General features: G+C 40.8%; 1 protein-coding gene across 2 annotated transcripts in view; it reads right to left on the reverse strand.

The window, feature by feature from the left end:
• Positions 1-224: 224 nt before the first annotated feature.
• Positions 225-12,500, reverse strand: part of LOC138798864 (T-cell acute lymphocytic leukemia protein 1-like) — a 26,851-nt gene continuing 14,575 nt past the window's right edge. For both annotated transcript variants that reach the window (XM_069979479.1, XM_069979478.1), the window contains exons 2-4: positions 8,063-9,043; positions 3,567-3,661; positions 225-2,570 (exon numbers count right to left, since the gene is read on the reverse strand). In XM_069979479.1, coding sequence (XP_069835580.1) covers positions 2,149-2,570; positions 3,567-3,661; positions 8,063-8,973 — 1,428 coding nt within the window. In that variant the 5' untranslated portion in view covers positions 8,974-9,043 and the 3' untranslated portion in view covers positions 225-2,148. The remainder of the gene's footprint in view (positions 2,571-3,566; positions 3,662-8,062; positions 9,044-12,500) is intronic.

Here is a 12,500-nt window from a genome sequence, read left to right on the forward strand (position 1 = left end):
GGGGGGGGGGGGGGGGGGGGGGGGGGGGTGGGGGGGGGGGGGGGGGGGTGGGGGGGGGGGGGGGGGGGTGGGGGGGGGGGGGTGGGGGGGGCAGTGGGGGGGGGGGGGGGGGGGGGGGGGTGGGGGGGGGGGGGGGGTGGGGGGGGGGGGTGGGGGGGGGTGGGGGGGGGGGGGGGGGGGGGGGGGGGGGGGGGGGTGGGGGTGTGGGGGGGGGGGGGAGAACGCTCCGATGTGATGTATAAAGGTCCATGTACCTTTAATACCCAGGACGCTCCATCATATCAGAGCCATCCTCTGGATCTATGGATCTCTTATACCGGCAGTAGGATGATCTCAGGGGCAACACAATGGTTTATACGTAATGGAACCTTTAGGTTGGCGTTTTGCTTCATTCCCATTTACTGGTTGTAGTTCTGATGATTTCTTCTCTATACATCTCTACAGCGAAACTCAGAATTCTGCTGGTTTCCCATCTGACAACATTGGGAAGATGACCTATTGTCTGTTTCCAAGAGGCAACCAGTAGACTTCTACAACTCTCTGTTTCCAAGGTAACCAGTAGAATTCTGTAACTGTTGTCTGTTTCCAAGGCAACCAATAGAATTCAAAAACAGTTGTCTGTTTCCAAGGGCAACCAGTAGAATTCTACAACTGTTGTCTGTTTCCAAGGCAACCAGTAGAATTCTACAACTGTTGTCTGTTTCCAAGGCAACCAGTAGACTTCTACAACTGTTGTCTGTTTCCAAGGCAACCAGTAGAATTCTACAACTGTTGTCTGTTTCCAAGGGCAACCAGTAGAGTCCTCCAATTAATTATGAACAGAGAAATAGCGAAATCAACTCGAAATAACTTACATATAAAGCAATATATGTCTACAGTAACCCCCCAATGTTATTACATCGTCAGGTATTAAAATTCTGTCTTATAACACCATGCTAATACCAGTGATATGGTATAACCTATAAGATGGAATCATATATGGTATAGGTGGTGGACGCGGCTAACATACTCAACACTGGTTGTAGAATAACTGGAGATGTTGCCCCTAGCAACCAATCAGAATTCTGGTACACATAGAAAGTGGTTGCTATAGGCAACACGTGCAAGTGTGCTAATATTTATATATTAGATCCATTGTGCAATATGGTAGAAACAGATGACTTGCTCTGGGCATTGATACCATAGTCCTTAGCAAGTCTACGACCTATCTATAACCAGCAAATCAAAGGCATAGCTATAGGGGTAGCAGTATCACCTGGACCAGGTGGGCAGTGCCTATTCTAGATTGCTCTCTGGTAGTATGGATTGTGGCCCCATGACAGTTTTCAAGGGTATGTTTAAAAAAAAGTCAGATTATTATTACGCAGAGGTTGCACACTCAACACGGCATGTAGACGCATAAGAAAACATTTTGCGTCGATGTAAGAAAAAAAAAGAACACCAACCCAACCTACCATAAAAGCCTAAATGCGAATAAGATAGGACCCAATATTTTTGTCACGTCATATAACATTCTGTTGCCCTATTATAAATAGTAAAAATACTGAAACAATTCTGAAATAAATGTATATATTCATATCTATATACTGTACCTTAATTCTAGTAGGTACCAATTAAAAAACAAAAACAAAAAAATTTCAGGTCCCAACACTTTAGTCGGCTTTAGTCGCCGGTGTCGTATTTGACTTAGAGACTCTTTTCGTGGAATATTACCTATTTTTTATGTAATTTAGCATCTGAAAAGCCAAAGTTCTTCTCATTTGCTGTAAAAATAGGATCATCTGTTAAATTACAAACTTTTCTCGCTCATTTCACGATTGAGTCACTGAATAGGGGATGACCTGTCTCACGTCATAGTGGAAGCACAGGCCGGAGCAGTGTGCTACGTATTTTAGCGTCGTATAGGTCAAGCTATTTCATAATGGTAAGAAGTAGAGCATGGAGACTTCATCAAGACGTCTTCTTCGTCATGCCACAGTCCTCCATGGTCAATGTGGCTTGGGTGCTCGGAAATTGGAAGAGTGTTTTCAGAGTACCTTAAGGATATGTATTGTCTTGTTATTCCATATGTGAACGGGAAATAGAGAAACCAAAACCATGTGGAACAGTCTAGAGACAGTCAATAGAGTCTTTTTGTCTGTAGTGCTGTCACCGTTGCCCATTGCTTTCTATTGGGAGCATGGCCTGGTGCAGACTTCTGTTGTGTTTGGAGTCCATTGTATCATGGTCTTCTGTGAAGCTGTCAGGACTCGGCGCTCCGTCTAAAGAACTACCACAGCTGGAGTTGGGAGATAGCATGTCTTGCAGGAGATCCTGTTGGACTATACCATTATCTTTATTGATTTTGCCCCTTTGGTTGCCTTCTTCTTCTTGGTCGTCAAGAAGTTTAGCCAGGAAGTTGATGTATTTCATGGCCAGACGTAAGATCTCGTTCTTGCTCAGCTTCTTATCTGGAGGATGGGTTGGGATCAGCTTGCGGAGCTCGGCAAAGGCCCCGTTCACATTTTGTTGTCTCCATCGTTCCCGGCTGTTTGTAAAGATCCGACGGACCACCTTGGTGTGGGGGCTTCCTGCAAAGAGGATGTGATAGTCTTAGCAACTATGACCAAACACCTTACAAGAGAAAGGGCAGATACCACTTCTTCGCAAACCAATAACTATAACGATATAATATGTGCATTATGCATGAAGTAATCTGATTGGTTGTAATGGTTGGCATGGGCCTAATTCCAAAAATGTTACCTATTAAATGTATGGCTACTAGGAACCAATGCATTTGGAATATAATGAATTTGACTTGTTCTTAAAGGATTGATCTGGCATGGAAAACTCAATTTAAAGTGTTCAATTGGGGTATTGGGAATCCCAAAGTCTCAATCAAGGTAAACTAACTAAAAAAAGTATGTCTCGTCACATCCCATTGAGTTGGAGAATTGTGTAATTCCTCATTTGTCCTGTGGGGGCACAGCAGGTAAATTAAACATTTTAAAACATTGGTTTTAAGATGATCAACAACATTGGCAAATATATGACAGTCCTAGCTGGTCATACGTGCGTACATGTGTGTGCACGTGCAATACTAAAGGGGTTTTTCATTAAAAATAATTATTTCAAATCAACCAGTTCCAGAAAGTGCCAGAGATTTGTATTTTACTATTATTAAAAAATCTCAAGTCTTCCAGTACTTGGTGCAGGAAGTGGTGTATTCTCCCCAGTGTGACACAGTTCTCTCTGCTGCCACCTCTGTCCATGTCAGGAACTGTCCAGAGCAGCAGCAAATTCCCATAGAAAAGCTCTCCTGCTCTCCAGGCTGGAAAAAACACCACTTCCTGCAGGACATACAGCAGCTGATAAGTACTGGAAGACTGGAGATTTTTTTAATAGAAGTAAATTAGGAATCTCTGGCACTTTCTGGCACCAATTGATTTTAAAGAATTTTTTTTAACTACCCCTTCAATAATTCTATTGGAATTCATAGGTCTGGTGGAGTGAATACTGTGCGCACACACATAGCAATAACTGTACAGTTTACCGCACTGGAATACTTTTAAGGGCTTAGGACTTACCATCAGAAACTTCCACTTCATACGGCCCGGGTCGCCTCTTGACCCTTGCATTGTTATTATACATCGGGAATCCTTCCGGATCGCCAAAGTAACCACTGCAGAGACAATAATACACTCATTTAGTTATTTTTAATTATTGTGTATCTATGTAGAGAAATTAATTTTGCAAAATTGTTAAGATAAGTATAAGATATTAGGAACTAAAATAATAATAATAATAATAATAATAGCATAAAATACTGTTTGTAAAAATTATACAATAAAAAGAAGAAAAAATTAATAAATTGAATTTTATTAACATAATAAGCATTCAAAGCCGTAATAAGAATATTTTATATTTTTTTGCATTTTCAAATTAATTTAGGATGATAATAGAATAATATTACATGGCATTATAATGTCTTCTGGTATCCAGAAAGAGATGTCACTTTGGATATCAATGAAAGCATTGACATAAACTAACACTTGGAAATCTTTAACTAAAAATGATTAGAACATTACAGAATTTTTAATTATTATTATTATTATTATTATTATTATTATTATAATATAGCAATGTCCATTCTCAATAAGATAAATTAAAAAAAACATTGTTTATGCAAATGCCTAAAAATTTAATTAAATTCAAATAAATACATAAAGAAGTTAATATTTTATTGTAGGATGATAGTATTAGCGTGTACGCTGGGAAGTATTCATACACATCACACAGGGGAACATATACTGTTTTTTAATTTCCTTCGCTCTAAACACTAAACCTTATTAAATGTAAAAAATTTTATCCTTCAATTTTTTGAAGAAAAAAAAATTAATATATTTTAGTATTACTATTTAAATTTATTGTTATTATTATTTATTTATTTATATATTTTTTTTAATATCTATAAAAAGATCAAAGGTCACTATACCAGATCATTTTAAGGGAATTTGTCAGACGGAAAGTGTCGAGGAAAGTTCTGAGGGGAAGATTGGAGGAAGTAATAGAAAAGAAATGACAAGGAATGGGAAACAGGGCCGGAAATGGAGACGGTTACAGCGAGAGAGGAAGGACAAGTATATACACCATAACAAAGTACATTGGTGTATATAGGATATAGAACATACATCCCTGAGCAATAACACAAAGGACTGAGGAGATGTAGCGATCCTGTCCCTGTGGGATATTGATCAGTTATTGATCAGCTGAATATTATTATACATGTCTATAGAAAAATTTCCTGGAGTACCCCTTTTAGTTTAGACTAGCTATTTGTTGAGTAACTTTAGCCACAAATAGTGAGCCAAAATCTGAACACATTTTGTGTGCCACGCCCCTTTCCTAATAAACCACGCCCTTTTGTCAGATAAGACTCAATGTAATGTTCTTTATAGTGCGTTATGCAATATAAATGCGCCACAATTGCTGCATCCCACATTTAAAGGGTTAATCCAGCAGAATTAGAGGAACATAGCTGCCACCCCTGTCCTCAGGTTGTGTGCGGTATTACATCTCATCTTCATTAACTTCAATAGAACTGAGCTGTGATTTTTCTAGGCCCAGACAATCCCTTTATAACCAATGGATGATCTGAAGCGGTCTAGATCAGCAATGGGAAACCAGCGCCCCCCCCCCCGGGTTGTTGCAAAACTACAACTTCCATCATGGCCGTCCAGACACAATAGGAACTTTAGTTTTGCCACAGCTGGAGGGCCGCAAGTTCCCCATCCCCGATGTAGAAGAATAATAGTCTCTGGTGCCCATAGCAACCAGTCACATCAGCTCTGATTGGTTGCTATAGACAACCGGGACAATTCTAATACCAATCAGAACTCAGCTTTAATTTTTCAAGATTAGAACATGAAATGAAAGCTGTGATGTGATTGGTTGCTGTTATTTAAATAAATTATGCCCATTAATGTACATTCTATAGCACGGACAGGTCCGAAGCGCATATACAGTGACTCCTAAACCAATATATATATGTCATTGTGATCTATACTGGTAAATCAAATCCTGACCATGGTATAGTGATCCCCTGGGGCACATATCACTACCGTCCCGTATCCCCCTGCTATACCTGGATATGTCTGATATTAGGGGCACAGGGGGAGATTTATCATAGCGGTTGTCCATAGCAACCAGTCAGGTCATGACTTCTGAACAAAGAAAACGTGAATCTGGTCGGTTGCTATGGGCAACCGCTCCCCCGTCCCCTTACACGAGGTTTGACCCATCTCCCCTGTAGTGTCTATGTGTTGGATGGAGGGAACGTGCCCTGGGCGTCTGGGTTTCGGCAGGATGTGTGGAGATCGTTCTGTGGGTTTGGTGGTTTTGGTTTTAGTGTTGTAATCACCTTCACCAGGATCATTTGTATACAAGTCGCTGTAGACTGAATAGAGGGGATTTATGGAAGGTTTCGCACCACTATCCATAGTCTCCATTGCCCTCACTCTATGGCTAGGGTCACACCATGTAAAAATGACGGCCATCTTTCATAATAACGGCCATGGCGCACATACCGTCTGTTATTAAGAAAGACATAGTGTGAACCTACCCTATCTCTGCATTGTTGTAATAACCAGATGGCGGTATATTCCTATATTCTAATAACTTTTAGGAGAATCTTATTATATGGTGCAAAAAGGAAGTGTCGTTTCCCATAGTAACCAATAAATAAAGTGACAGGATAATTTTTTGTATATTATCATTCAAAACAATAAAACAGCAGCCGCCTTCTCCCAGGTGACGGATCCATGCTGCAGTCACATGGCGTCTCTCCTATATACCTATATACTGCCTTATACTCATATATATACACATATACTGCCCTATACTCATATATACACATATACTGCCCTATTCTCATATATACACATATACTACTCCTATATACACATATACTGCCCTATACTCATATATACGCATATACTGCCCTATACTCATATATACGCATATACTGCCCTATACTCATATATACGCATATACTGCCTTATACTCCTATATACACATATACTGCCCTATACTCCTATATACACATATACTACTCCTATATACACATATACTGCCCTATACTCCTATATACACATATACTGCCTTATACTCCTATATACACATATACTGCCCTATACTATACTCCTATATACATATATACTGCCCTATACTCCTATATACATATATACTGCCTTATACTCCTATATACACATATACTGCCCTATACTCCTATATACACATATACTACTCCTATATACACATATACTGCCTTATACTCCTATATACACATATACTGCTTTATACTCCTATATACACATATACTGCCCTATACTCCTATACACACATATACTGCCCTATACTCCTATATACACATATACTGCCCTATACTCCTATATACATATATACTGCCTTATACTCCTATATACATATATACTGCCTTATACTCCTATATACACATATACTGCCTTGTACTCCTATATACACATATACTGCCCTATACTCATATACACATACACTGCCTTATACTCCTATATACACATATACTGCCCTATACTCCTATATACATATATACTGCCTTATACTCCTATATACACATATACTGCCTTATACTCCTATATAAACATATACTGCCCTATACTCCTATATACACATATACTGCCCTATACTCCTATATACACATATACTGCCCTATACTCATATACACATACACTGACTTATACTCCTATATACACATATACTGCCTTATACTCCTATATACATATATACTGCCTTATACTCCTATATACATATATACTGCCTTATACTCCTATATACACATATACGGCCCATTCATATACAGAATATTTTAGCATTTGCAGCAGAATTATTGTGAATCCCCTGGGTTGTGTGCTCAGTGAGGTTTGGCTATGGGATGAATTATGTATCTGTATAGTGAGGGGAGATGTTGCAGGGGAAGGGGGTCAGTGTCATGGCTGCAGCATGGAGATCATCATGTGCTGGATTACAGGGGGATCTGCATAGTGCAAATCCTCTAGTGCTCCCTATATGTGATCAGATGATCTGTCATTGAATTGAATGTCTTACAATGAGATGCTATGAGAGATGCTCTGCCAGAGGTTTGATGTGGTAGGAAAGCTTGCTGGAATGTGGTGAGATGCTCTGCAGGTAAGATGTTCTGCAAGCTGAGATCAGTCACAATTTGATTTTACATTAAAAAATGATGATGGTGATGATTATAGTGATGATGATGATGGTGATGGTGATTATGGTGGTGATGATGATGGTTGTGGTGATGATGATGATGATGATGATGATGATGGTGATGATGAGCTACTAACACGACATGGATGATATATTCAGTGCATACAAGGTAACTGGATGACTGGGAAGCAATGAGCACGATGTTAGTGGGCTGGGCAGACACAGTGGGTGGTCCTCAGTGTCATCTGCTACAGGTGATGTTACATGTGCAATATCCTGATACATATGATAGAATTGCCATAATAAGGATAGATATATTACCAACCTGTTTCCAGGGGTGAGTGGCTGACTCAATCCATACAACATGGCTCTGCCAGCTGCCTGTAGGGGGAGAGTAGCTGGGGGACTCAGTTGCACCATTCGGGCTTCAGTGGCTGGCTCAGCTGGGGGTCCAGTCAGTGGAATGGGGGGTCTGCAGAGCTCTGTGGTAGCAGTGAGAGGTGGTCCAGGGACTGGCAGGGGGGTTCTGCAGAGCTCAGTACTTGCAGTCAGGGGGGTTCTGCAGAGCTCTGTACTTGCAGTCAGGGGGGCTCTGCAGAGCTCTGTAGTTGGTGTCAGGGGGGTCCTGCAGAGATCTGTGGCTGGAGTCAGAGGGGTCCTGCAGAGATCTGTGGCTGGAGTCAGGGGGGTCCTGCAGAGATCTGTGGCTGGAGTCAGGGGGGTCCTGCAGAGATCTGTGGCTGGAGTCAGGGGGGCTCTGCAGAGATCTGTGGCTGGAGTCAGGGGGGCTCTGCAGAGATCTGTGGATGGAGTCAGGGGGGCTCTGCAGAGATCTGTGGCTGGAGTCAGGGGGGTCCTGCAGAGATCTGTGGCTGGAGTCAGAGGGGTCCTGCAGAGATCTGTGGCTGGAGTCAGGGGGGCTCTGCAGAGATCTGGAGCTGCATGCAGGGGAGCTCTGCAGAGCTCTGTGGTTGGGGTTAGAGGGGCTCTGCACAGTTCGGTGGTCCTCAGGCTTTGCAGTCTCAGTTCCTGCTCTCTGGCCTTTATATTGCTGGGTCCCTCCCCCCTCCTGAGCAGCTCAATCACCGGCACAGCTCTAGGGGGGGAGCTGGGGGCCGCCCCCTCACTCACCCCACTCAGCTCCACACCACCAGTGCTCTCCGCCTCTGCTGGGTCTCCAGCTGGAGATGCCACATCCTGAGAGTCTCCCATATCGGTGCCCAACCTCTCCATCATCTTCAGGGACAGTGCAGGAGGAGGAGGACAGGCTTCATGCCACCACTGCCACCTCCCACTGGAACCCTACCTGCAGACAGACATGGAGAGATACATAGACATCACAGCCAGAAGGTACATAGAATCAATATATATATATATATATATAATATGTATATATATATGGCTTCATCTTCATCCCCTGCAAGGATAAAGAACATAGAAATGCCAGCTCCAACTCCGAGCATGTCCACATGGGCTGCTGCTATCAGAGGATGATGGGGATGTAGTCCCCCACAGCTGGAGAGAGATAGGGACCATAACAATTACATACAGCTCTTACTGAAGAATCAACATCACGTCCAGAATGTCCACAACGAATATAACACTATGGATATATAGTATAACAATGAATAAATAAACAATAATAATAATAATAATTCTAGGATTTGTCTCAATTAAGGCTAATGAGTCTCTTTATTTGCATTGGTTACATTAGAGTCAGGAGATAAATCACATATCACTATAGTTATCACCAAGGAGCCACCACCCCATCTTTATATAGAGTGCGGCTCTCCAGCTGTTGCAAAACTACAACTCCCATCATGCCCTGCCAGCTGGAGAGCCCCTACACTGTTATAGATAGAGGGTCAGGATAATAAAGGATATAATGGCTGGATGAGACAGGGTTGGGGGGTATTACACCTGCAGGGGGCAGCGGAGGACCTGGCAGACTATAGGGATGGCAGCGAGGTCAGAGCAAGGGTTAACAAGCTGGTGATAAATGCTACTACCACTGAGGGGACAAAAAGGATGGTGGGAGTAGTAGTATCATCCACTATCCGGCCTGTATAAAAGGACTTGGCTGAAGAATACGGAGTGAATTATCTCCCAGTGTATGGGAGCCTATAGCTGGTGCAAAACTACAACCCTCACTATATAAGAGCTGAAGGCTTTCAGTCTATGATAGGAGTTGTAGTTATGCAACAGCTAGAGAGGAACTCATAGGGAAATACCGCTATAATAGGTATTGATGATGCTGATGTAAATGATGGTTAATGGTGGTGGTGGTGTTGTTGCTAATAATATTATTATTATTATTATTATTATTATTATTATTATTATTATTATATGAGGAGCCTCCATGATTCATTCCTCTCTTTTCTGCCCCAGCTCACTGTTGTTGTACCTGTAGTATTATTATTATTATTATTATTATTATTATTATTATTATTATTATTATTATTTTTTTTTTTTTTTTTTTTTAATCAGTGAAGCAAGATATATATATATATATATATATTTCACTACTATATAGTTGTGGGTTAGGGAGTATCGTTCACATGTAACCTCTATATAAATATATATATATATATTTTTTTTTTTTTTACACACACACACTGTATAGATATAAGTGATGCACCAAAATAGACACCCTACCCACCCCAGTATACACTGCTATCTATAATCTATAATCTATAATGCTGCACAGTCATCACATCTAATTACATATATAATAATTTCGATAAATAAACAAATAAACCATTGGAGAGCATAACTAACTGAGTGATTATGTGTTTATTAGAATTATTTTCCTATGATGTCCATGCAGTCCTCCCTGTCTCCCCTCAGTCTGTACAGGGCTGTATATCTGTCTGGTTTCCAGCAGATTATCTCAGACTCCAATCCCTTTAGCTCGGAGCAAATTAGTAATAATGATAACCGTGACGTGGGGAGGAAGGGGTTAATCCAACATGACAAAGACCCACCCTGCATGTCTGTGCCGCATACAGCTATCGATATATATATATATATATATATATATATATATATATATATATATATATATTCTTCACGCTTCAGAGTAACCATATAGATACAATTGTAACAAAATCATCATACTATATACTAATTTTACTAAACTAGAATAATAATATACAGTAAATGGGTTTATTTAAATGTGGATGTTTTTTGCTTATGTGTGTCTGTGTGGTGTGCGTGTTTTTATATGTATGTTTGTGGTGTATGTGTTTGTGTATATATACAGTCTGTGTGTGTTTGTGCTGTATCTTTGTGTATTTACATGTATGTATGTCTGTTTGTGTATGTTTTTGTGGTGTGTGTGTGTGTGTGTGTGTGTGTGTTTGTATATGTATGTTTGTGGCGTGTATATGTATGTTTGTATCTATGTATGCGTATATATGCATATGTTTTTGTGGTCTGTGTGTATGTAAATGTATATTTCTGGTGTATGTGTATTTGCATGTATATATGTATGTTTGTGTATATGTATGTTTTTGTGGTGTGTGTGTGTGTGTGTGTGTGTGTGTATGTACGTTTGTGGTGTGTGTGTGTGTGTGTGTGTGTATTTATGTATGTATGTTTGTATATATGCATATGTTTTTTTTTGGTCTGTGTGTGTATGTATATGTATATTTGTGGTGTGCGTGAGTGTGTGTTTGTATATGTACGTATGTATGTATGTATGTTTGTATATATGTATATGTTTTTGTGGTCTGTGTGTGTATGTATATTTGTGGTGTATGTATGTATGTATGTGTGTATGTGTGTTTGTGTGTTTCCATCCGCTGTTAGTGCTGCACAGACCTCATTCTTTCCACCCAGTGTTATATATTTATTTCCCCCACAAGCTGCAGGACAGAAGCATGAGGGGTCGGTGGTATCGGGGTGATCCCCCCCCCCCCCCCCCCCCCCCCCCCCCCCCCCCCCCCCCCCGTGTGTATAATAATAACAGAGCTGTTTCCACCTCCAGCAATAATACACAGTACACAGCGCCGTGCCTACTACAGCAGCACTGTCACCAATATAACAATGTATAATAATACCCCCAGTATACACAGCGCCGTGCCTACTATAGCAGCACTGTCACCAATATAACAATGTATAATAATACCCCCAGTATACACAGCGCCGTGCCTACTATAGCAGCACTGTCACCAATATAACAATGTATACTCCCAGTATACACAGCGCCGTGCCTACTATAGCAGCACTGTCACCAATATAACAATACCATAATAACAATGTATAATAATACTCCCAGTATACACAGCGCCGTGCCTACTACAGCAGCACTGTCACCAATATAACAATGTATAATAATACTCCCAGTATACACAGCGCCGTGCCTACTACAGCAGCTCTGTCACCAATATAACAATGTATAATAATACTCCCAGTATACACAGCGCCGTGCCTACTACAGCAGCACTGTCACCAATATAACAATGTATAATAATACTCCCAGTATACACAGCGCTGTGCCTACTACAGCAGCTCTGTCACCAATATAACAATACCATAATAACAATGTATAATAATACTCCCAGTATACACAGCGCCGTGCCTACTACAGCAGCTCTGTCACCAATATAACAATGTATAATAATACTCCCAGTATACACAGCGCTGTGCCTACTACAGCAGCTCTGTCACCAATATAACAATGTATAATAATACTCCCAGTATACACAGCACCGTGCCTACTACAGCAGCTCTGTCACCAATATAACAATGTATAATAATAC

This window comes from Dendropsophus ebraccatus, chromosome 8, assembly GCF_027789765.1.
Source record: "Dendropsophus ebraccatus isolate aDenEbr1 chromosome 8, aDenEbr1.pat, whole genome shotgun sequence".
Classification (NCBI taxonomy): Eukaryota; Metazoa; Chordata; class Amphibia; order Anura; family Hylidae; genus Dendropsophus; species Dendropsophus ebraccatus.